We start from the raw sequence: 27,046 nt of genomic DNA, 5'->3' as shown, positions 1-27,046 counted from the left end.
ACATGACCACTAAAAAAGTACTCTGTATTTATATCATTGTCTGTGGTCAATAAAAAAAACAGTCGTTGTCTCTGGATATCGCCGAAAATTGTTGTTGTTTCCAAAAATCGTGATTTATATCCATTTTCCTTTAATATTTAACTACTTACCATCCAAATACAGTGTTAAATATGTCGGCAGATATTCTCAAAGCCGAAGAGGTCATAACCGACAATTGCGTTCTTTGCGGTAACTTTGATTGTGAGTTGCGTACTTTGGACGAGCATGATGCATCGCTGCCGCCTGCTGCGCCGCCGCTGCGGTCCGTGCTGCTGCATTTGAGCCACAACAAGGTAATACATACTGTTTAAATTGCTTAACTTCCACAAATAAATGTAAATGCAAACATAACCTCAAAAATTCAACATAGTTTTCTCCAATAACTGCTAATGGCTAATGCTACATGCTACCCCGATCGGCGTCATCGTAACAAACCTTAATGTGAAAGCAAAACGCAATACAGATACAGTACAATAAGAAACGATACATCAGAAGAAAGTAATTCACTACCTTATAATAGTACAAAAAATACAAGTAAACTAAATTCGCCCTTTGATTGTCATGTATCTGGCAGTCGGTATCATCAAATTCACTATGTCTCCCCAGGCCCTGCCCCCGGGTCGCGTGTGCACGGGCTGCGCGGCGCGCGCGGTGGACGCGTACTCCTTCAGCGCCTCGCTGACGTGCCAGCAGCAGCCCACCCTCAGCGACAAGATCCGGGCGCTGCGGAGACGTCTGCATGATCTTACGCAGAAGATTGATGTGTTCATTGTTGTTGGCTCGCAGGGACAAGGTATGGGCTTGTTTGTTTGATTAATGATTTAAGCGTGAAAGACTGAAAAGTTGGATTTCTACCAGAGATCAACCAAGTACTCATTTTTTTTTTTTTTTTTTTTTTCATATTTTGTTTGCCAACATGCAATCGGTTTAATATAACCATAAGCAGTTCATTTCGTGGTTTATGATTGGCTTTGCAGGCATACCCTCCCATTGTCAGGTTGCCTTCTAATGTATTATTGGTCTATGTTATCCCAGATGTTTTTTCTTTTTAGTCTTCTGGTGGGTACATTACTGGTAAGGTCAGTGGCCAGTTTGTTTGGGTGATTTACAATCCTGTCTCGGTAGGTTCTTGTAAGTTTTGCAACCTCCTCTCTCACGGTAGGCATTTTCAAATATTCATGCACCTCATCCATTCTGGTGAACCAGGGTGCATTTACAATGGCTTTGAGTACTCCGTTTTGAAATCTTTGTAGGATTTCAATATTTGTTTGGCTTGCTGTTCCCCACAGTTGAATACCATAGGTCCACACGGGTTTCAGGACTGTTTTGTAAATCAACAATTTATTTTCAAGTGATACTCTGGATTTTCTACCCATAAGCCACTCCAGTGATCGGTATCTCTGGTTTAGCTCGTCTCTTTTCTTCTGTATATGGCATTTCCAAGTTTGTTTCCTGTCTAAGTGGAAGCCCAGGTACTTTACAGTAGATTGATGGGGGAGCACTTCATTTCCAAGTTTCACTGGAGGGCAGTCTTTTTTCCTTAAGGTAAATGTGACATGATTCGACTTAGTTGCGCTAGCCTTTATTCGCCAATCTCTCATCCATTTATTTACTTTATTTAAATGGCTCTGTAACATTTCAGATGCCAGATTGTGATTTTCATCGGAAGCAAGAACAGCAGTATCGTCTGCGAAGGTAGCGGTCATCACATTGTCTGATTCAGGCACATCAGCAGTATAGAGTAGGTACAGCGAAGGTCCCAGCACTGAGCCTTGAGGAACTCCTGCATTGATCTCGTAGAACTCTGAGACTGAGTCATTAATCTTGACATAAATCATTTTATAAAGACAAGTTTGTAACAGTTTCTAATACTTGTTTCTGATATTCAAAATAGGTAACATTGTTTGGGTTTTAGTTTGGATAATCAATAATAATTTATTTTTTTTAACAATTACAACTAGGTATTAAAATACACCCTATTATCCATACCCACAGAGGGTGGCACAGGCACATACAGTGAGGAAGATATAATTATGGTGGAGCGGTCGGCCCTGGCCGCGGCCGCCGGGGACGAGGCACTGGAGCGAGACAACAACCACCACGGAGACCATGTGTACCAGTGCAGCGTGTGCCCTCATAGCTTCCAGGTTTGTGTCATTTAACTACTATACTTGGTATTATCCATAATATTGCAAAACTAATTGTACATCAAAAATGATCTTAATTAGATAACATTTTCGTATTGAAAGAACAATTTTAGGTGACCAGAAGCAGATTTTTTTCTTATGCATAACCTTCTACCCCCATATGTGTGCTTTAAATAGAGTAATTCATGTAATTTTCTTGTGTGATTTTTAATTGGCTTGTGTCTTCCAGCCAACAACACACACATGCTCCCCATTCATTTCATGAGTTGCTATTGTCAATTTTGCAATGCAATTTCCGGTGATCTTCACGATAATATCCTAATGTGTTTTCCAGCGCGCAGCCGAGTTCCGCGCGCACTGCGACACGCACCCTTCCGACGCCGTGCACTCGTGCTGGACCTGCGGCGCGCAGCTGGACTCCCGCGCCGCCTGGAGCGAGCACTGCGCCGCGCACCGCGCCGCGCCCGCCTGCGCGCTGTGCCACGCGCCCTGCCAGGTACCGCACACACTGCAGCAGCTATACACACTGCCAGGTACTGCACACACTGCAGCAGCTATACACACTGCCAGGTACCGCACACACTGCCAGGTACCGCACACACTGCCAGGTACTGCACACACTGCAGCAGCTTTACACACTGCCAGGTACTGCACACACTGCAGCAGCTATACACACTGCCAGGTACCGCACACACTGCAGCAGCTATACACACTACCAGGTACCGCACACACTGCCAGGTACTGCACACACTGCAGCAGCTATACACACTGCCAGGTACCGCACACACTGCAGCAGCTATACACACTGCCAGGTACTGCACACACTGCAGCAGCTATACACACTGCCAGGTACTGCACACACTGCAGCAGCTATACACACTGCCAGGTACCGCACACACTGCCAGGTACCGCACACACTGCCAGGTACTGCACACACTGCAGCAGCTTTACACACTGCCAGGTACTGCACACACTGCAGCAGCTATACACACTGCCAGGTACCGCACACACTGCAGCAGCTATACACACTACCAGGTACCGCACACACTGCCAGGTACTGCACACACTGCAGCAGCTATACACACTGCCAGGTACCGCACACACTGCAGCAGCTATACACACTGCCAGGTACTGCACACACTGCAGCAGCTATACACACTGCCAGGTACCGCACACACTGCCAGGTACTGCACAGTGCACACACTGCAGCAGCTATACACACTGCCAGGTACCGCACACACTGCAGCAGCTATACACACTGCCAGGTACTACACACACTGCAGCAGCTATACACACTGCCAGGTACCGCACACACTGCAGCAGCTATACACACTACCAGGTACCGCACACACTGCCAGGTACTGCACACACTGCAGCAGCTATACACACTGCCAGGTACCGCACACACTGCAGCAGCTATACACACTGCCAGGTACTGCACACACTGCAGCAGCTATACACACTGCCAGGTACCGCACACACTGCCAGGTACTGCACAGTGCACACACTGCAGCAGCTATACACACTGCCAGGTACTACACACACTGCAGCAGCTATACAAGGATCGGACTGAAAGGAGTAATAGACCACGGAGACCTTTCTCTATTGCAGATTCATAAGCCACGTCTAAATTTGTATCATTCCCAGTATTAGATCGCCTTATCGCAGCCTAGGCGCATATCATGATAGCCAGTTTAGGCGCTAATATTCTGTCCAGCTTTACCTTACCTATGAGCATTGTGGGATATAGAGTCGCACATCTCTATCATTGTAAATTTATGCAACAGTTTGCATTTATCACTTATCTACATCTTTACAGAGCGCAGCGGCCCTGCGCGCGCACTCTTTAACCTGCCCGTCCGTATGCCCTGCCTGCGGCGAGACGTTGCCGGACCGTGCAGCCCTCTCGGCCCACGCTCGCGACCGCCACTCCGCGACGTTGCCGCTCGTATGCCCCGCGTGTTATAGGACCTTTGATTCTGCGGCGGATCTGTCTGCGCACTCGCTGACCCATAGACAGGCGAGCCAGTTCGTCTGTGGTTATGATTCGTGTATACTGCGGTTTGCTACTAGGTAAGGAGGGTGATACATTCGTTATTAATTGATAACTATAGAGTTATTTAAATATGTATTAACTATCTAGAGGTAATGTTTTGTGAGTCCAACAGTGGATGATAACTACGGTTTGATGATGATAATGATTTGAAAGGAAAAGGGGAGATGTAAAGGACGGAAACTAACCTGGCTGTAACTTTCTGTTCAAATGCGTTTAACCTCTTCGATTTTCCACCCGTTCTTCCCTAGCTTGATCTGTTCTTTCTCCTTGCCTTTCGCCAAACAATGATTTTGGATATATCTTATTCATCCATCAATAATATTTGTGGTTCCAGGAGCACCCTGATGTCGCACATCCGCAAGTGCCACGGCGGCGAGGCGGCGGAGGACGCGCCCGCGCCCAGCTCCGTCAGCTGCGAACACTGCTACCGGACGTGAGTGCCGACTTACTAGTGCAAATAAGGGTTAAAGTTGGTTGAGGCATGCCCGTGTTTACTTCAAACACATGCGTCATGCAAGACACAGTGCAGGGATATTTTAGGCCAGTGTACATTTCTCTAATGGTACCTTGTGTACGATCGATTGGGGATTACTGGTAACTCCTACGATCCTACGTAGGTATAACCAAAAATGAAAAAAGACATTACTATGACTATGTGTTGATGTACCTATGTTAGAGTAAATTAAAAAACCTATCTCTTCCATCAGGTTCGCAACCGTAGCGGCTAAGAACCGGCACGCGCGCGTCCACAAGAACGAGGCTAAGCAGGTACGTGTGGTACATTCAAGCATTAATTTTATACATTTTCACAGTGTATTATGAAAGTGTCAAAATATAGTTCGGAAATATTATTATACTGATAGTAAGCAACCTACTAGCTATAAAGCGCAATATTAGAGCAAAAGTAAAGATACAAGATCTTAATTTAGTGTTTTAAACATATATAAATAAGTAGGCTCTTCGACTGGCAACTATACATTATACATACGCCCAGCGCACCCTCTACCACTTAGAGAACGCCGATATTTTGACTGCCAAAACAGACTCTGGTGGAAAAATTATATTAGAATGTAGAGTAGTCATGAGCAAACTATAACCTAACTATCTACTCCACAGTACGAGAGCGCCGGCGAAGACATGGAGACGCTGCCCGAGGAGCAGGTGGAGTACCTGGAGGTGGAGACGCTGGAGGAGGCCTACCCCGACGACTACGAGCTGGACGTCAAGCCCACGCTGCCCTTGCAGTGATCGGAGTAGGGGCACTGACATGTGGTAAGAGAGTGAAAATTAAAGAGATTGGTTTACTAAAAATCATGTAGGTATCTTGATAAAAATAGCGGCCTTCTACTCATATTGCATATGTTATGAATGAATAATAAAAGAGAATCACACATGAATTATTATCAGCACTTACAGTGAGTAGCCATTCTGTGTGAAACTTAATTTTCATGTTGGCAGATATTACATTCATGTTTTTTGTCTGTTCATAAAGAACCGTTTTTTTGCAGGTACGCCACTTGATGTAATCCAAAGTATATTTACGTTTTCTTTCATTCCCTATTATCTCTTGTTTAATTAGGCTTTAGAATTAATTAAGACATTATAAATGAAATTGTGACTGAAACATGGGAGAGTTAAATATACCATAATGTGTAGTTTTCATTTTTGTTTCTTTTGTGATCCACTTCATACCCATGCATCCCCTTCTATCAGACTTTTAGACAAGAAACAAGAAGATATTTTTGTATTATTTTATTTTAAATAAAATACTAAACTAATTAACAAATACTTGCTAGTCCAGTCCGCATCTAAAACATTCACTGTTACATTCTAAGCAAAATTATAGAAAACAAAAATCTCTCCGTTATTACAGTGAGTAGGTTACATAATTATATTGTACAAAAAAGTTATTTATACATTGCATTTTTTATTTACAATCCTAACTAATATTATAAATGCGAAGTAACTGTGTCTGTCTGTCTGTCTGTCTGTCTGTTACTCTTTCACGCCAAAACTACTGAACGGATTTGAATGAAATTTGGTATACATACGGTCTAGACCCTGGGAAAGAACATAGGCTACTTTTTATCCCGGAATTCTCACAGGAAAACTTTTTAAGGCGAAGCGAAGCTCGCGGGATCAGCTAGTAATTCATATTTTAGCAAACCTGACAAAATAAAACAAACTGAAATCACTTGCTGTATGATATGAATGACAGTGTTGTAGTTACGTCTATATTGCAAATCTATACACCAATAAAATCATCTTACTCTTTAAATTTCATATAACCTATCGACATTAAAATTGCACTCTTTATTTTAGTAAATTATACCTAACTAGTAGTTACTTCCATATTAGTTATTGCCTCAACACTTGAGAACAATATGTTTGGGGGTGTGCAAGTCAGCATTGCATACAATAGCTTATAATCCTAAAATTAGACACCAATCTTTAAACTGAGCTCTAATCTGTCACGCCCAAATAAGGCACCTATAGGCTTAGACAGATTTAATAGCTTGCATAAACTATGAAATATTAAGCTTTCTCGATTCTTCTTTCTATACAAAGTGGCGCCTCTAGCGGAAACTTTTGACTAAATGTATGGCAAACGAAAACATAACCTTTTTTGAAACCAAATAACCTGCACTAAGGATACTTAATGCTGGCATGACATTATTATCATTTCACAGAAAATATTAAATGCTGCCGTATTTTGAACTTCATTTCCTTTAACTACCGTTAAAAACATTTACACAATTATTATTGACAAGTCAGACTCTAAAACCATCGACCGTGCTTTGCGTATTACCTACATTTATCTACAAGATCAGGTTGAGTTTACGTGATAAACGCCGGAGCTTTCGACTCTATTTTCTCCCTGCATATGGGGCATTGTTCCTTGATGTTGTCCGCGCAGTCCTCACAAAGGCAGACGTGCCCGCAGGGCAGCAGGATTATCTGAAATATACATAGATGCATGAATAATATATAGTAAATATATGGCCACTGGATGGCGCCACCCACTACAAAGATGCCGCCTCATGCTTAGTTCCATGAATCGCCGGCAGTGGGCGACACTTTCAACAGGAGACCATACTGTACACTTTTTATTACACTACAGTTTCCTCACCGGCCAGTACCTATCTGAAGTCCATAAGCCCCCAACCTCCTTAGGATTATTTTAGGGCGAGTTGCTTATTTATATTTAGATCTACCTTCCGCCGGCAGTGGGCGACACTTTCAACCATAATGTACACTTTTTATTACACTACAGTTTTCTCACCAGCCAGCATCAACCAACACCCAACCAACAAAAAGTCCACAAGCCACCAACCTCCTTAGGGTTCTCCGTGCAAACCACACACAGCTGCACATCAGCCAGCCCGCTCTCCCGCGCCTGCGCCCGTCGCTCGCGCCGCCCCGTCGCCAGCTGCTTCTTCATGGTTAGTTCCAGGTCCCGTCGCTTGCGTCGCTTCAGGTACTTGTAGGCGATCCGCCCCGACGCGACCGCTGCCACCGCGCCGAACACGATTAGGAGGACTCTGTGGGGAGTTTTACTTAAATAAAATAAAGTTTTTTTTACATATATTTGTGGTAGGCACATTTCTTAAAAAAACACGTTTATGTTAAGTTATAAATAGTTTAAAAAACATTTTAGCTATCATTATCACGTTACTATAAAAACTAAAATATGGTCCGCTAGTTTATGGTAGGTAATGTAGGTAACACGGTTTTATGCCTAGAAAGTCAACAACAACTAATTTACTGACCTATGTGTCTGACCTTACGCATACTGTTGATTCTGGTAATCAGATCGACGCAATCTACACGGATTTCAGTAGTGCCTTCGATAAGGTCGACCACGACCTGCTTTTACACAAAATGCGCTACCAATTCGGGATTACTGGTGAGATGTGGGGCTGGTTTAAATCATATCTATCAGATCGCAATCAACGTGTAGCCAAAGATGGTTTTAACTCAGAGTCATATTTTTCGACATCGGGTGTACCGCAAGGCTCCCACCTCGGGCCATTATTGTTTAATATGTTTATTAACGACATAGTTTCAGTTATTAAGCATAGCAAATGCCTTTTATTTGCTGATGACTTGAAATTATATAAACAAATTAATTCGGACTCTGATTCTCAACTACTTCAGATTGACTTAAATAATATAAAAAAATGGTGTACTATTAATCGCATGACACTGAATGCTAGCAAATGCTTTCATATCAAATTTACGCGGAAAAAACGTCCCGTTTGCTCTAACTATACTTTAGATGGTACAAACTTAGAAGAAGTTCGAACAATAAGAGACCTGGGTGTAATTTTTGACTCCAACTTAAATTTTATAAGTCAAATTGAGCACGTTGCTAATACAAGTAACAAAATGTTGGGATTTATAAAACGCATGGCTAAGAGTTTTAAAAAAATTGAAAGTTTTAAGTTACTTTATAATGCTCTCGTTTTGTCTCGACTCGAATACTGTAGTCAGGTTTGGAACCCTACATACCAGGTGCACATAGATCGGTTAGAGAGGGTGCAGAGATCCTTTACCAGGTTTCTAGCGTACAAAACCAACAGCTCCGATATTAATAGTCGCGTTCCCTACGAGGAGAGATTAAAGTATTTTAAAATGTGTTCCCTTGAACAACGAAGACAGTACCAGGATCTCAAAAGTCTACACAAACTGGTCAGAGGCGAATTGACGGAACCAGATTTATTAACTCGACTCAACTTTAAAGTTCCGAAGTTGAATCACCGTAAATGTCAGGTTATTAAAACATTTGCTCCACTTTTTTCCCGTACCCAACTAGGTAAATTTTCGCCTCTCAATCGTTTCCAGATGAGCTACAATGATCTCGAGTCGACATTGAGCTTGGACATTTATAATGACTCCCCACTTTCTTGGAAACGTAAACTGCTGCAAACTAAATAGAACTTAATTAATCAATCATTCATCAATTCTAATTTCAACTACATATAAACCTCCTATTTCTACATTTCTACATTCAAATTATATTTTATGACATAATATAATATATATAATTTCTGTCAATTATTGTATTGGTGTTATTAATTTGTAATTAATGTTTGTATTATTTTGTAATTAATTTTTGTATTATTTTGTAATTATTTTCTGTAATCAAATCAATATAAATTTCATTGTACAATATTATACCTAATTTAGTTTAGATGTAAGCATTGTATGCATGATTGCATGTTAGAATTTAAATTAGTTATTTATAAGATAAAATTTTTGAATGCTGTTGCACACCTATAATTGGTGCATGGATAGGATAAGCAACATATACTGTGTCTGAACAATTTTTTATCTAATGTACTGTTGGTGTGTCTATTTCTGTAAATAAATAAATAAAATAAATAAATACTTCAGTATGAAATGCTACTGGGATAACTGTATGGGATTTACTAACACACTCTTCAATCACATTTCAAGCAAACATTACACAAAAAGTCACGCACTACTTACACCAAACTCAAGAACATGATACACGCTCGATGAGAACTAAACAAATACTAATTGAATGTCAATACAGACAATATAGAGGCTCGTCTTGATTGGAACAAGTCAATGTCCATTGGGCGAGGTCAGCCGGCGTGCAATGTGAAATGCAAAAAAAACTCGCTAAAAATTAAATATGCCGATAACTGGATTGGGGTGGACCAGGTCTGCCGATGAAACAAACGATATTATTAATTTATGTAAAAGCAACCTCCTAGACATAGCAGAGGTCAAGATTTTGAATTATCTTTTTGTGGCTACTGAATACATGGAAGTAGGTAATATCTTAAAACAAAGACTATTTATACACTCTTGCGAGGCCTCGACTGCGACTGCTCTCAAGAGACTGTATTGGTACTGTGATGCTTTTTGTCATTAGCTTTATTTACTCTCATAAAATTCTTGTTACGTAAAAATTACTATACAAATAAATCAGATAACGTTTAATTGAAATATCCTCGTTAACTTGATATGTTTGCGGCAGATAATATATGGTCTTTTTTATTACTGTAGAAAGCAATATACTTCGATTTATTATTGAAGGCCCATTAGGCTATCACAAGCTCAAGTGTATAAGGAATTTAATTATTATTAGGCTGTCAGGGACAGAACTGAGAATTGTTGCTAATATGGAAGATGTTATCATGGATCAATCAATTAATTCCATTACATTTTATTATTAGACTGTAAAAATCTACTAACCTGTGTACCTATTGAAATTGAAAAAGTTAACACGAATTACCTACATTACAATGTCCTGATCTGTCCTCTGAGGTGGACCATTATACATGACTCAAAGATATCTGTGATAGCTATCCCTTTCTCCACATAAACTCACTCCAAGCCACTCAAGCCTGTAGGCAACCTAGGTATATTATACTCTATGACGCTGACGTGGTTACCTGAGGAAGTCCCTGGAGCCGGCGAGTCTCTTGAGCAGGCTGCTCTTGGTGCTGGTGGTGAGGTAGAGCGGCAGGTCCTCCCGCGGCGGCTGGATCTTCAGCGCGCCCGAGTTGCTTCTGCTCAGCTCGCCTGTACGAGCAATGTGCAAGTGAATTAGGTACAGTCATAGAACAACGCGGACTAGGGTTTAACCTCGCTACAGTCAGTCAGAAATACACTTTTGTACTTGTCAAACTTGCAAACGGCCTTTTGTTTTTTGAATATTTACAGTGTTAGTTTGATAAGGTGCAAAGTGTATAGCTACTTATGAAGTTAACCAGCCAGGTATGGTACATAAATAATGGCTATCTGGCACGACATATCTGCTGCAACTCATGGGAAAGGAATGTAAATAGACACAGAGGCACACAACGTAAATAAATGTTTTGCCATGTCTTTTACAAAGAAAAAAAATAAAATTAGCCACTCTTATAAAATTAATGACAACTTGCTTGTTACCAAATCGTCCGCCAAAGACCTAGGAATAATCTTTGATACCGAACTTTGCTTTAGAGAACATTTTCAATACATAATAAACAGGTGTAACAAACTGATAGGATTTATTTTTAGAATTACAAAAAACTTTAAGAATCCCCGTAGTTTAATTCTCCTGTATAACTCTCTCATTAGAACTATACTTGAATATGGATCTACTATTTGGTCACCCTTTTACCAAAATCACATAGATAGTTTAGAGGCCTTGCAACAGCGATTCCTTAGATTTTTGAGCTATAGATATGACCTTAAATATAAATTAACAAACTATATGATTTGAGACTCAAACATTTTAATTTTACATCGTTATATAATCGACGGCAAATACTAGCCCCCTTATTCATAGAGAAGTTACAGAACGTTTTAACTAATAAACTGTTTTGTCCCTCTCCGACAAAGAACAATTTGTTCTTTGATAGAGAGAGACAAAACAGTATTTTAGTTAAAACGTCTTGTACCTTTTCTATGAATAAGGGGGTAGATCTTTGTGTACTGCATAAGATAATTCATGGGAAGTTGGATACTAATATTTTACCGAATATACTTTAATTGCCCTAGACGAACCCCTCGTAATATAAAACCTTTTTTTATACCGGGTCACAGAACAAACTCCACAGTTAATACACCAGTACACAGAATGTGTCAACTATATAATAGTTTAATCAGCAGTCATAATCATATTGATATATTTGGGTCATCACTACCTGGGTTCCGTTATGCAATAAAATTGCTTTACAATAATGAATGAACACTTGTTAAGTACATAATTAAACTACTTATAGTATATACATACCTAATTACGTTGTTTGTAAGCCAATATGTACTGGCTTAGAATTAGAACTAACCTAATTAATGATTTAGTTTAACTAGTTACCTCATAGATTTAAAATTAAGTTTAAAATATAATTACTAACCTAAACAAATGTTTGTGTAGCAAACTACTCTAGCATGTTTTTGTTACATAGTTTTGGACTGTTATTTACATTAAGATCCACAAGCATGAATTTATAAGAATGTGTTAATAACAATCTGTTTTTGTAACTTACAAATAAATAAATAAATAAAATAGGGGCTTCAAGCAGTTTCATGCTTTAAAATAGGTAACTTGCCAGATATCCTATTTACTAGTAGACAATCTGTAAACTCACCTATGGCAGTAATATAGGAGCCATCCCTCAGCATCTCCTCCATGGTCTGCAGGCCGCGCTGGCGCACCCCGGAGAAGAACCCCCACACATGGTCAATGACCCCCGGGGACATGGGTTCAAACTTGTCTGAGATCACATCCATGTCTGTTGATTAAGGATTGAATAAGATGATCAAAATGTTGTTATTAGACTTTAGGCCAATGCATAATATAGGATAAATTTAATAAAACAGTCTTTGCCAGCAATATTTCAGTAGTTGCTGCTATAACATTTTATGTTCATAGGGAATGCATCAAGACTCATTTCAACATAAAACTCACCAAGCAGGTCAGCAGCCAGGGCGTCCACAACCTCGATGCTGTACTTCCCATTACTCAGTACAAATGGAGCCGCATTGCACACTTCGTGAATAGTCCGCGTCTGATCCGACCAGAACCCAGCGAGGGTGCGGGCAATCACATGCTCCTTGATGGTGAGTCGCTGCACCACGCCTGTAACTGACTGGTTGTAGTTGCTGGTGATCGGCGCGCCGAGCGGCTTCACCAGGCCTCGGATCACAACATATGGGATGGTGTAGTTGGAATACTTGTTTATTTCTTTGTTCAATGACTCGTCAATGTCCAGTACTGGTGCTGTCTGAAAGAATGGTAGATTTGATATACAGATAATGTATTTGACACAAAAGTACATATTTTACAATGTTGACATTGTTTAAAGATATCCTTTTTTTTTGTTTACATTACTTTAGCACATTGTGCTAGTATAGTAAACAGAACCCTTTGACAGAAGTATGTAGAAGCAAAGGTACATTCTATAAGGGAAGTTTGTAAACAAATGTTACATAATTATATGATAATAATGAGTTTGACTACAACATGCATCAGTTTGTTCTGTTCAGATGCTGTGAATGCTTGTATGATACCTACATGATTATATGTCTTATAAAAACCGTAAAGGATCACATACTTTCTTGCATTATTTAGGTATTTACTAATTCAAAACATAACCAAAAAATATTTAACCTACAACTTAACATAGCATTGGTCAAAAATGTATGTACATAATTATGTATTATTATTATACCTTACCTGTAGAGCATTTAGAATATATTTACATTTGCTCAGCTGTTTAACACAAAACCCCAAAATAAGGGAATCAATTCCCAGTATCACAGTCTCTCCAACTATTTCCGAAAAGAAATCCATGATATCGATTTCAGATTCAGATTATACAATGGTTTATTAAACGAATGATCTCATTTTATCGACAAAAAGAATAATAACGATGTTGAAATGAAAACTGAAAATTGTACAACAAATAAATCAAATCATTCAATTTTGTTTTTGTGGGTCTCTGACTGTGTGTGACTAACACTGTCAATTCCGCCAATAACATGTGTTGAAAACAAACAAATCAAAATCGTCAATATCGTGATTATCGTAACTTCAACTTTATTTTATGGCAATCTGTCGGTTTTGCCAACATTTGTGCCAGTGTCGTATTCTGGCTTAACATCTTAAGAAAGAAATTTAAAAAGTAGAGAAGTCTGTAATGTAGAGTCGTTATAAGCCAGAATACGACACTGGCAATTTTTTTTGGCAAAACCGACATAAACCTAATAATATATAATATAATATGATTGATATTATACAGGATGTTGCAAAAAGGGTATGCTAAGCCGAAACTTACATGTGCAGGATGTTATATCTAAGCCTTTTTGCAACATTCTGTATAATATCAATCCTATATACCTAATATTATTATATACCCATGCAGGTTTCGGGTTAAAAAGCTTAGAATAGGATTTTTGCAACACCCTGTAAATTATAACTTTATTTTATTAATATTAAGGAATTTGCTAAGCGCAAAAACTATATTGGGGTTGGGAAAATATTACAAGAGGTGTTGGAAGTAGTAGCATGGTTTAGAGTCCGGTCTTCTCGTCCACATTCGCATATAAGTACATAGAGGTGTCCCTAACCCGGTAGGGTGCATGCAACAGTAACCTAGTCGAATTTGGCATAAAACAGAAACTCCCGCTTTTTTTCTTATATTTAAAGAACCAGAAAGAAAACTTGGCCCTTGAATCTGCCCGATCCCTTCCAGTGTATACTGCGTTTCATCAAATAACATGACATAAACAAACGAAATCCACTCTTAGTCCAATGTAATAAGGGATTTGACAGATCAATTATCAGATGAAACGGTCTCTAGAGACCAAGCAGAGAAATAATCCTTTGTATAAAGTCACCAACACACTAGCGGACGCGGCTTACGTAGGTAAGTGGATCCTAACTAATTGTTATTATTACTTATTATTAAATTCTTTATTACACAAAGTAATTTGGTACAAAAGCGAAGTTAATGCTAGCAGCATTTTCTACCTTTGGTGAGGTTGAAAAAGTGATTGGTAGTGCTTAAGGCTTTGAAGAAAGAAGATGGTCTATGTTGAGTACTTAACCGAATATATTTTAATCTTGATTTTAATATATACCTACCTATACAATATAAATGTTAAAGACCATATTTAATCGATCTATTATACTCGTATTTATTAAAGTACAAATCCGTGAAAAAGCTGTTATTAATCGATATTTTATTTTTTTAATGTATGCAAAGTAAGTAAATACATGTAACTGACAATGATAAAAAATCTTATCAAAATCGCACTCTTTATTGTCAGGACTTTAATAGTTTGACTGTACGTCCGATAGTTTAAACAGCGTAGTGTAAGTGTCAATTCACACGTACCACAACCACACCACGCCGCAGCGACATAATGTGGTCAAGCTGTGGTTACGTGTGAATAGTGACCCAGCGGCTTTTTGCAGTTGCATTGTGGTTGCGGCAAAATGTCAATGTGGTTGCGTTGTCGCTGTCGTTGCGATGTGGTAACCACGTGGTCGTGTGCAGTTAATATTGGAGAGCAGGTGGCTGCAATGCCGCCGCCACGTGCGATGTGGTCGTATTACACAGGTGGTCGATAACAACGGCAAAATGTGGCACGTGTGAATTGGATTATTCATTTTCAATACAAAATAGACGCCCGACCACACGGCATCGTTGTGGTGTGGTTGTGGCTGTGGTACGTGTGAATTAACCCTAATGTATTACCCTTTAAAGGCGCCGATACAGTAGCGGACGTGGCTTACGGACGCAGCTGTCAGCCGCGACTGATAAGTATGCACGGTCTTTTGGGACGAGGCGCGCAAGATCACTCTCGGACGTCTGAACGCTCAAGGTCAGCTCAAGGTTACGTGCGCGACTTACGTCCGATTGTTTGAACAGCGTAGTTTTACTGCCAGTTTCTATAACTCTATAACTGGTAGTTACTTTCATACGATTTGTACAGATTGTTACTTTTGATTATGTCAAAATCGTATGAAAGTAACTACCAGTTATGGATAGATAGAGATATAGAAACCGGCAGTAAATGTATTACCCAGGGGGTCTAGTACAGATTTGATAGTTTGGCGAAAACTATAAAAGTTTACGTTTTCTCGCATACTAAGTGGCGCCTCTAATGGAAACTGTCATGAAACTTTTGACTGATAATGTATGCAGATGACAGGAGAAAACGTAAACATTTTTCGTTTTCATAAATAGCAAAACCCGTACCAGAGGGGCAGATACCTTTAAGTCGCGGCTGTCAGCCGCGTCCGCTAATACGTCGGGTCGGCGCCTTCAGGCTGAGAAATATTGGAATAATCCGGTGCCTGCTTTATATACTATATTTCTTGCCAGCAAAGTTTATTTTTGTCATCAACTTGTATCAGCAAATTAATAGATCAAACGCAACAATATATTTTTGTCCTCAAATAAATAAAAAGTGTCCTCTGGTATGAATCAGCAAATAATATCAATACAAAAATCTAAAATAATAGATGGATTGCCAAAAAATTTGAGTTCATTACATAAATAAAAACTTTGTATGCAGAATATTATTTTTGCTCCTCAAATAATAACTGCGCCCGCAGAATAGTAGATTTGCCAGCAAATATATTGACTCTAGGTCGCATGTTGCGATTTCTTTTTAATTCATATTTTATCAGCATTGCAGTAGTTACATTCTATCTATCTATCATGGCGAGCTGATTTTCCGCATTTAGCCTCCAAGGTGGGCCATTATGCGTGAAATACCTATGGGGTGACTAGCTATTAAGCCACCCAAGCTCACGCCAGAAAGCCAGTAGACGACCTAGGTTGCTCATGACTTCCCGGAGGGACCCCGGAGATCCGAGGATTTTTGATCGTAGTGTCTCCACGCCTTTGCAATGTAACAAGACATGGGAAGCTGTTTCATCTTCCTCCATGCAACTTCTGCAAAGAGGAGTGGTGGAGATTTTCATGCGATATAGGTGTTTATTTAACCGGCAGTGGCCTGTTATGGTACTTATCACGACACGTAAGTTTGCTCTGTCCAAGCATAATAATTTGCGTGTTAGTTTAGTATTAATTAGTGGTACAAAAGCTTTTGTTTGTTTGCACTCGGCACTGTTACTCCAGAGATTGGTGTGGCATTCTGTCGTTCGGGAACGCAACCAAGAGCGAATTTGGTTGAAAGGGATCGGTACTATCGGCTCTGGGCCTATTGGTGCAGTGTCAGATCCCTTTCGTGCAAGTTCATCAGCAGCGTCGTTCCCCAGCGACCCGCTGTGCCCTTTTATCCACTGGAGGGTTATGGTATTGTTTTGTGAGGCAAGCGATTCTAGAGCTGAGTGACACTCTAGTAGGTACTAGCCCCGAAGTTATAGTTTTGCTAGACAAAGCTAGCAGAACTGCAGCACTATCAGATAGGATACGAATACGTTGATTCGTAACCTTTCTAGATTTGACTGCGTTAGCGGCCCGTGTAATAGCAACACATTCAGCCTGAAAGATTGTGTTGTATTTGCCTAGTGCCAGTGAAAAATGGATGTTTAGGTCATCCGAGTGGACACCAGCACCCGTACCTGACGTTTTTTTGGATCCATCAGTGTATATTCTCAGTTCATATATACTGGACTGATCTCTTGATTCTTCATGCAATTGAATGTTGTAGTGCCTATTAAATATATGGATAAGCGGAATTCGATCACCAATCGCTGCCATCATTGGTTGATGTTTTATGGCTTCCAACATAATGGATGTGTGTGACGCTGTTGAGTTATTTGCCCACAGGCCAGCTACTCTTAGTCTAAAAGCGGCGGCAGCTGCTTCCTGTTTCACCACGAGATGTAATGGTGGAAGGTCGAGAAGTACCTCGAGTGCGGCCGTGGGTGTTGATTTCATGCATCCTGTGATGGCTACACATGCAAGCCTTTGTAGCTTTTGCAGCTTGTTTTTTACTGAGCTAAGTTCTGTTCTGGGCCACCAGACTACAGAACCGTAAGTTATGGTAGGTCGTATGACAGCTTTGTACAGCCATAATGTTAATTTTGGTTTAAGGCCCCAGGTTTTTCCTAACATTCGCTTACACTGCCAAAAAGCGATCGTGGCCTGTTTTATTTTGTTATCGATATGTTTATTCCAGTTCAACTTGTTATCTAGCGTTATGCCAAGATATTTCACTTCGGTTGAAAGTGTTAGTTGAGTACCAAATAATGTAGGCAAGCTCATGTTATTACATTATGACATTATGATTGTAGTTACATTATGATTGGTCCAGTTATTAAAACATTATAATTCGTTAGCAATTTAATACATGAGTTTACAAATTAGCGGAGACGGTGCTATGGAGAGAGCTATGCTTGGAGTTTCTCTGATGGATCGTATCAGAAATGAGATTATCCGTCAGAGGACCAAGGTTACCGACATACTTAGCTGTCAAAATATGCAAGCTGAAGAGGCAGTGGGCTGGTCATATCTGCCGAAGAACCGATAACCGTTGGGGTAGACGAGTTCTCGAGTCGAGACCACGAACAGGCAAACGGAGCGTGGGACGCCCTCCTGCCCGCTGGACTGACGATCTTAGGCGGATAGCCGGTAGTGGTTGGATGAGGAAGGCAGAGGACCGAATGTTGTGGCACTCCTTGGGAGCGCCACAACCTCTATCTCCACCAGTGGATGATTATTGGCTGATGATGATGATGATGAAAAGAGGAAGTTTAAGTTTTAATTACAATAAGATTGCTTTTGATTAGAAGAAGATTAAGGTTTAAGTTATAATTAGAAGAAGGTTGTTTATGTTGTTTTTAATTAAGAATATTGATGATTTAAACTTAATTTTTTGTTTCATTTAAATATTAAACATAACATCGAGTTATGTGGACATACCTATTAAAATATATACATAAATGTTAACTTGCCACTTGATCATAAATCCCGGCAATTTTAAGTGATTAATTGTTGAATTGATTTAAAATTGTTTGGGGGCAAAAATTTGCTGGCAAATCTACTATTTTGCCTTCAAACCTATTATTTAGCAAATTCAAAACGGATTTAATGAGGCGTTTGTTAAAAAAAAAAAAAGTTCCTTTTTGGAGAAATAGATGGCATTGTCTAGGGTTGTACCAACTGTCAAACCCTCAGAACACACTCAGATCACATGTTATTCTGTGAGGCTAACGAAATGTGAAAGTGACGTAGGTAGGTAGTATTGTAGTATTATTTTCTCTATGATGTCGATGTCACTGTTGCTTCAGCGTTCAGTGCGATTGTGCGTACAGCCGTTCTTTTCAAGTTTTCTCAGTTTCCTTGTGTTTCTCCTGTATTAATTGAGTTGTAGTTGAGCTATCTGCTCCTCCTCCCTTGATACTGTAGAGTTAGTGCACTTGAGATAGTGAATCTTTTGAGATAGTGACTCTTGTGAGATAGTGACTCTTGTGATAGTGACTGCTATACTGTAATAATGCCTAAGGACTATGGATCATGGTCCCTTGCCAATCTGAAAATAGAGTTACGAAAACGGAATGCCAAACTAGTGAGTTCTTATTCTGAGTTTAGTACTCTTTGCTCTCCACAGGGGTATAATCGTGACAGTTCTGACATTGCGAAAAAGAGACGCTTATCTACATTAAGCGTAAGAAAGAAACGTTAAGCTGTAAATGTTTTTTGTCCTTTTTGCTGTGGCGCCTGTTTACGTCAGTTCTCTGTGCCAAACAATGAAACAAATGAAAAATCTGTGCCAAACAAAGGCTGACAGTTACAACAAAATTTTCTAAATGCTATTTATTTTTGATTTGCTAGTGATTTGTGGGTGTTTATTAAGTTTATTAGACTATTATCATCACTTAACGAGTGTGTGACATGGGTGGGTGGATTTTGTTCGGTTGTACAGAGCATATTGAACGAAAACACGATGGAATGATGGATGAGATATATTTTCACATGTAAGTAGATACTATCAAGTTTAACAAGCTTACATTCATCATAGTACTATCTATTGGCTCGATTTTAATATAAAACGATACTAATTTTAATACTGTAAGGTCTTTTAGTATCAGTTTTAAGTAAAAATTACGAGGTACCATATCACAACAAATCACATGGTGTTGCAAGTTATTGAAAATTTATTTTACCCACAAATATTATAGTATGCAAAGAAAATACTAGAAATTGTAACGGACTCGGGTTGGGTTTACAAATGGGGCGCACGAATTCGGTTTTTGTGAAGATTGTATTTTGTAGAAGTCATTCTCCTCTTTCAAATGAGGTGCCTCTCATTGTGAGGAAACGTTCGTTTCTTTTTTTTCTTCCATGTGTGATTTCTTCTGTATAATATAAAGTTTATTGTATTGATACGAAATACGTGTTTCCTTTAAAAAAACCCCATCACATATTTGGCCCACGATTATAATGCTCATGCTCATCCATTTATCTCTTTCATAGGTTTCCGACAGAAAAAAAAATATCAAGAAAATGGATAGACATTACCGGTCGCACAAATTGGGAACCAAGGAAACATACAAAAATTGTGTTCGGCACATTTTGAAGAGGATTGTTTCGATTGGACGAAGACAATGAATTATACAATCCACTCAGTTTGTGTATATTAAATAATTATATTGAAATCAAATAAGTATGAGTAAAGTTTTTTTTCTTATATCGTCGGTTGACAGGAAAAACTCACTAAGGCTGATTTTTCAATATTCAGATAAATGTTATCTGGGTAATACAAACATTGAGAAACATTGAGACGCAACAGCATCAAAATTATTTCCCAGCAAAACTTTTGTCTGGCTATTGAAAAATTAGCCTTTAGTGTCTTTTTCCTATCAACCGACGATATACTCAAGTTTTGTTTTTGTTATTATGATAAGTTAAATTTCCCCATATTTAGGTTTTATTTTTTTGTCGGCAACATCTATGGTTTGAGTGAGAAAGAGAATAGTGCACACGGCGATTGCGAATCTATTTGTAGTTGATCTGAGTTGCTCTCTATGTAATTTTTGACAGTTGGTACACTGCGTTTTCACGCCATCTATCGGCTTACCCAAAAGCTCAACTGACAGCTGTCAAGGAAAACGGCTCATTGGCGATCGTTTAAATGACACCCATATTTTTTTAGTCTGTGGTTTGGGCAGATGTTTGTCTTTATCACAGATTAGAGAGCCTATGACTTTCTTATCTCCTCTCGTTACGTACGTTAAAAAGTTTTGTTTGTGGCGGTTGTTTCCGATTTCTGTTTATTTTAGTTTTTTCATGGATTTTTATCTCATTAGGTTACTAATGAGTTAACTTATGTTAGACAAATAAAATTGGACTATATTAAAAGGACCTTTAGGTACCAATCCTCTGACGGGGTCCAATATGTTAAAGTTTGTACCTATACTTACTTAGATAAAAAAATGAACAGATGTATTGCCTTGACCTGTTGCAACTTCGCCGAGCATCCTTTTCCGAGGGATGTAGAGATGCGAAGAAAATGGCTTAGAGCAACGAGAGCAGGAGATTGTTGCGAATTGCGGCAAATTGCTTGGCATAACAGAAAATATAGCGGCCTTTGTAGTGAGCATTTTACCCTCAATGACTATGTTATAAGTAAGTATATCAGATCTAACGATATTGTAAGTAAGTAAAGCACCTCTAACGATATTGGGGTTAGTGGGTCATATTGGGGACAGGTTCTAGTGCCTGAAGCTGACCCATGAAAGCTATAAATATCAGTCTGCGCTGCACAGACACATGCCTCAAATAATGTGTTGCAGGCAAAAATAATAGCATCCTCTCATACGCACCTGTAATCATAAAAAGCTATTTATTTTGGCTGTTGTGCATTCTCAAAATTAAAAAAATACATATCATCAAAAGTGTTAGTCCAAAAATTAAAAACACATACTTAACTATACTTACTTAACATAAATTTTTAGCACCCATCACCAAGAACCTAGTAAGTACCTAGAATGTACCTATAATTAACAGCCATTCTTTGCCTTTTTAAAAAAAATTCAATGAATTGATTGGTGGTTTCAGATTGATAAGGTACAATAGTGTAAAGATACTTATGCAGCTGACTGTACTACTCTTGGTTCTGAAAGTAGGCATTACTTTGAAGAAAATTTTAAACTTTTTGGAAAAACTTATCAAGAGAAGTTTTCTTTGTTTTAATTTTATTTAAATACTTTCAGAAGGGAAATCACGCTCATTACTAAAGACAGCTGTGCCATCAATTTTCCCATGGAAACCAAAGCCGGTTTTTAATTTGCCAATTACGCCACAGCTACCTGCTCTAAGAGAATCTCCTTGTCTGGCTACTAAAACATATTCAAGTACTATCCATGTACGCTGCAATATTACTCCAGAACCCACACATGACAAGAATGAGGCTCCTACAAAAGGCACTAGGTACTTTATCATTTGTAGTTAAATACATTTTAATACTAAGGTGTGTATTATCTAATACTCATTCGTTTTATAATTATGTTCTTCTGCATGAAAGAAAATATGTAGAATGAATGAGGGTAGGATATTATAGAGGATATGGTAAGGTGGAGGGACATGATGTACAAAGCCAAGCCCAAAGTAAACCCACTATGAAATTTACAAACTAAACTATTTAATGATTTTGATTTGTTAATAATTATTGGTTTCTTTACAGGACACTCTCTCCTTCCGCCTGCCTGCTGTCTCATCGCAATGATGATGAGTTAATGTGCTATAGTAAGTAAACCTTTTTGCTTTATTTTGTATACCTATATTTTTGTATGTATTTAAATGTTTTTAAATTAGCAAACCTACTAGTAGTAGTAGATAGATAGAATATTCTTTATTGGTAAACATGAACAGATTGCTACCTAACCTTTATTTTCAACCTATATATATAATTTTTATTGTACCTTAGTATACAGGGTTATTGGTAAGTAGACCGGATCCTTTCAGGAGGTCATAGAGGAAGGCGAAAGGAAGAGAAAGCGGAGAAAACTCAACAGGGGTTTCCATACTAAAGGCAACAGGACTGAAAACAATCACACTTTTTACCTTTAAATTTGGCTAATTTTGTTAGTTTTTCTGTTAAATTTTGTCCGCCTGTGCTGGTAGTTTTGGCCATATCTTGGTGATACCTAAATCGATTTGATATTGAAATATCTTATTTGAAAGCTTATTAGTTGACCATGTTTTTAAGCTAAAGTGCACAAAAAAATGTTATATGAAATTCTTTTTTAATTTAATTTATTAGTTTTTGCGTTTTGAATATTTTTTCAAAATGTTTAACTATTTTGAGGTATTACGTCTAATTTAAGTCGATTAATGCACATTTGATTATTTTAATTAGTTTATGAAGGTGTTACTTATGCAAAACACCAAAACAATTACTGAAATGTGTCTAGTTTTTTTTATTTTCGGTTTTAAGCATAAAATTTTGGCAAAAAAATAAAAAAACCTTAAATATTAAATATCTTAGAAATGGTTAAGTTTAGGATAATGCATTATAGGGTTCAATCAACTGGAAATGCCTTCCTCTATCACCTCCTGAAAGGATCCGGTCTACTTGCAAATAACCCTGTATAGCATAAGACGAAAGAGACTAATCCCTACAACACAGGGAATCCTAGTGTAGGGGTTAGGGATAATGTTGTACTTACTTGTTGATAAATACTGTTTCAATGTTTTGGCTATCAATAAAGATAAGTACCTATGTATTTGTACCTATCGTTCCACCAACAGAATAATACATGCAATTTATTAAAAACTACAAGGCACAAACAAATAGGTTCATGATTCTAGTTTTATCCTCCTATCTTCGATCATATAATTATATCCAATATACCGCACTCCGAGACAGATACTTGTTACAAAGAAATACCAAAAAAAAACGTTTATTCCGTGCCATCGGTAAATATTTTTATATATTTTTCTACAATTATCGACCTTACCATCGCATTTACTAAAAGACCTATTTCACCTAGACAGTGAAACAGCCCTTATCATTAAAATAAATATGTATAAGCGCTGTTTTGCCTACACTCACGGGTAATGAAAAAGTTTCATTCACAAAATAACGACACCAAACAAACGATTTTTTCAACGATTTAATTTAAAATTTAAACAAAATATCACCGTTTTTAGTTGGTAATATCCTGATGCACTTCATTGTTGCTGAAAGTCTCATTAACCTAGTCTTTTCCGTTTATGAGTAAATTGGTGTTTTTCTCACTGGAACCTTTTCATTGCCCGTGAGTGTATGATCGAAGCCTCCTATGCTTAAACTTTACTGAATTATTTAAGATATACTTAAGTTTTTTTTTGTGTAGGCTGTGAAGAAAATTCTGTTAATGAAATGGAGGATGATTCTGTGGCACTAACACTGTTGGTGCCGCCTGCCGGCCGGCTCGCGTCGCGGGAGCGTGGCGGTGACGTCACAGCAGCGGCCCGCCGCCGCCGCCCGCCGCCGTCGCAGCTCGTCGGCCCCAGAGATAAATTTGATTTTGCATGGAGGCCATTCCCGGATTCTCAAATTGATCCAGATTTGAGGAGGGAATCCTTCGCTCAAAGGGAATCAATAATACCATTCCTTAATGCTGTACCATATCGTGCATTCACTGGCATATGGGACTATCATCTTATGCAGCACATAGCAAAGGCGACAAACGAGTATGCCGCGCAGCTGGCGGCGGAGGCGGCGGCGGCGGGGGCGGGGACCGGCGCGCGAGGGCCCGCCCCCGCCCGCACCGCCTGGTGGCAGGACACCACCACGGATGAACTCTACACGTACTTCGCTATCATTATCGCGATGGGAACAGTAGTGGAGACGAACATAAAGGAGTACTGGAATAAGTGTGAATCCTTGTTGCATACGCCGGGCTTCCCGACGACCATGCCGCACGACCGCTTCGTACTGTTGAGCAAGTGCATCCGATATGCGAGCGACATTTATGACACCCAAGAAATGTCACCATCCCAAGCCAAAATTGCTAAGATTCAGCCTGTTATTGATCATTTCAATTGGAAATACGAGGAAAGATCCAAATTATCCCGAAACATTGTTATACACGAGGGCCAATCAGAGTCTGATTTAATTTTGCTTGATAACCAATTCTTTGACGACGAGACATCGCCAGTCATCAAGACACACGAAGTGTGTGACTCTCTGACGGGATACTTGTGGCGTTTTGAAATCCAAGGACTTTATGAGGATCATATTGAGCAGCCGCATGCTCCAGTTTCAGGGAGCATGCCGTCCCTTGTGTTTAGATTACTAGACGGTGTGGGGCTCGGCCACACGGTGTGGCTAGAGGATGCGTCGCCGGCGCTGGCGCGGGAGCTGAAGTCGCGGGGGCTGGACTGCGCGGGCCCGCTGCGGGGGCCGCGGGGGGCGGGGGGCGGGGCGCGGGGCTGCACCGCGGGGGACGTGGACCTCGTGGTGTGCAGCTCTGACGTCATGATCTCGACGTACCACGGGGCGGCGGGCGGGCCCCGCGTGGCGGCGGACTACGAGCGGCACCGCCGCGCCCGCCAGCCCGCGCCGCGCCCCGACGAGCGCAGGACCAACGTGTGGTACAGGAAACTACTCAGAAAGCTACTGAATGACAGTGTCTCAAATCTCTACGTCCTATACAAAGCAGAAACCGGAAAGTCCTGTCGAGCTTTCAAAAGGCGTTTGGTCGGAGACTTGTTGGCCAAGCACTCGCGCGCACAAACACCGCTGCCCTACACCGTGCAACATTTTCCAGCAAGAATCTCTCGAATTTCTGGGCTCAGACGTCTGTGCATAGTTTGCAAACAACCAACAGAGTGGCTTTGCAAAAACTGCCAACTTTTGATGTGCGTAGAGGACTGTTTTGAGGAATACCACGCTGAAGAAATTAAACAGCCGGACCGGCGATTTTGGCACTAGTGTGGTGTGCGGTATCAAACTGACTAGTAGGTGATCCCACCTTGTTCATCATCTTGGGATAGGCTTATGTTACAATCATGTCAAATTATTCTGAATGTTTTATATCCAATCGGAGAAGCTTAGGCATTGTTCGGACACGCAATCACGAAACGCGGATCGTGATGGCGGACAGTGTGTGCGAGTCTTAACGCCTTTAGTCCATCTACAGAATGTTGCAAAAAGGGTATACTAAGCCAAAACCTACATTTGCAGCATGGGTAGGTATATCTAAGCCCGAAACTAAAATCAAAATTTCAAAATTCTCGAAAAAAAAAACCTTTTCCATAGAAACTTTGTTGGTCACGTGAATTTTTACTATCGAGAATGTCTTTTATTTTGAAATTCTGATTTCATAGGGCTTAGTATACCCTTTTTGCAACAACCTGTATAAAGTAATGTAAACTAAAATGGACCCTAGACCGGAACTTAATCAATGTACCTAGTTACCATCTGTTAAAAATAGATGGTCTATCTACATTTTATTTTTTAACTGTAATTAACTAAGTATATTAAAAAAGTACTAGACTGTATATTAATTAGATTTTAGTTTGAAGAATGCTCAAAGAGTAGGTAGGTATTGAGTTTTCTGTTTCTTCTGATATAAAGCCAATCGGAAATGGCTAGACTGATTAGTTTTATTATTTAGATTTAGACAATCGAAACAATATTGTGGGAAAAGTAGATCTTAATAGACTAAGACCTGGTTTCTCATGATTCTGTTAGTTACAGTCTCAATAACGGATTTGCTGACGACGCGTTTAAGGATTATTACCCTTGTTAACTGGATGAGTCCCACGACGAAAATCTAACAGACCATTCATAAATCCAGCATTATGTGTATCATTCACTCATTTCCCTCACACTTCACTCAATATTCTGTCATATTCATTGAAATTTGTTGTCTATGTCTCTGTGATTTCAAACAACCTCAAACAACCAAACTTTTTGGTTTTGAGGTTGCCATGGTTACTATTTCAACCGAAGTTGTTTTTTGACATCCGTCATTGAAAATAATATCATTACGCCATGCCCTTTGAAAAACAATACAACGAACAAGATGGAGTGTCAGTGCAAAAGAAACTTCTCGGGAAATAACATATCAATTTCTAAGTAAGGTCTTATTTTAAAATGTTTTGTTAGAAGATTTTTCACTTAATTCAATAGTTCTCATTAAGTCATTAGGTTTAACTTCTTGAATCTACCTCTGCGGTCTAGTGGTAGAAGCTCAGCTTCATCACCCAGGGATCCCAGGTTCGATTTCCAGGTAGGGCCATCAATTTGTGTTTCTATATTGCGGTTCCAAGTTAGGTTAGGACATTAAATTTAAACTTTTATCTCGGTTTGACATTATATAAAACCCAGACAGTATTTCGCTTCATTTTTTATGTCACACAACATC

General features: G+C 39.4%; 3 protein-coding genes across 4 annotated transcripts; 2 read left to right on the top strand and 1 right to left on the bottom strand.

Annotated features, from left to right (window-relative positions):
* Positions 1–75: 75 nt before the first annotated feature.
* LOC105394027 (zinc finger protein 16) lies at positions 76–5,902 on the top strand. The gene is made up of 9 exons (XM_048623298.1): positions 76–332; positions 646–832; positions 2,035–2,186; positions 2,521–2,682; positions 4,006–4,259; positions 4,577–4,675; positions 4,950–5,010; positions 5,359–5,514; positions 5,751–5,902. Exons 1-8 carry the CDS (start codon positions 171–173, stop codon positions 5,488–5,490), a joined length of 1,209 nt encoding a protein of 402 aa, XP_048479255.1. The 5' UTR covers positions 76–170; the 3' UTR covers positions 5,491–5,514; positions 5,751–5,902.
* Positions 5,903–6,429: 527 nt separating this feature from the next.
* On the bottom strand, positions 6,430–13,715 carry LOC105392164 (mitochondrial E3 ubiquitin protein ligase 1). The gene is made up of 6 exons (XM_038117933.2): positions 13,442–13,715; positions 12,674–12,989; positions 12,354–12,497; positions 10,671–10,800; positions 7,577–7,784; positions 6,430–7,200 (listed from the first exon to the last, which is right to left on the bottom strand). Exons 1-6 carry the CDS (start codon positions 13,556–13,558, stop codon positions 7,081–7,083), a joined length of 1,035 nt encoding a protein of 344 aa, XP_037973861.1. The 5' UTR covers positions 13,559–13,715; the 3' UTR covers positions 6,430–7,080.
* A 7,217-nt stretch (positions 13,716–20,932) lies between these two features.
* Positions 20,933–25,860, top strand: LOC105392171 (piggyBac transposable element-derived protein 4). Of its 2 annotated transcripts, XM_038118167.2 has the most exons (4): positions 20,933–21,314; positions 21,902–22,118; positions 22,372–22,433; positions 24,026–25,860. In XM_038118167.2, the coding sequence occupies exons 1-4, from the start codon at positions 21,122–21,124 to the stop codon at positions 25,606–25,608; spliced, it is 2,055 nt and encodes a 684-aa protein (XP_037974095.2). In that variant the 5' UTR covers positions 20,933–21,121; the 3' UTR covers positions 25,609–25,860. The 2 variants fall into 2 exon arrangements, with proteins under 2 accessions (XP_037974095.2, XP_037974096.2); XM_038118168.2 differs by lacking the exon at positions 21,902–22,118 and having other exon boundaries at positions 21,177–21,314.
* The last annotated feature ends 1,186 nt before the right edge of the window (positions 25,861–27,046 follow it).

The sequence above is a fragment of the Plutella xylostella genome, chromosome 10 (genome assembly GCF_932276165.1).
Source record: "Plutella xylostella chromosome 10, ilPluXylo3.1, whole genome shotgun sequence".
Lineage (NCBI taxonomy): Eukaryota > Metazoa > Arthropoda > Insecta > Lepidoptera > Plutellidae > Plutella > Plutella xylostella.
This window is presented reverse-complemented; position numbering and strand designations above follow the sequence as displayed.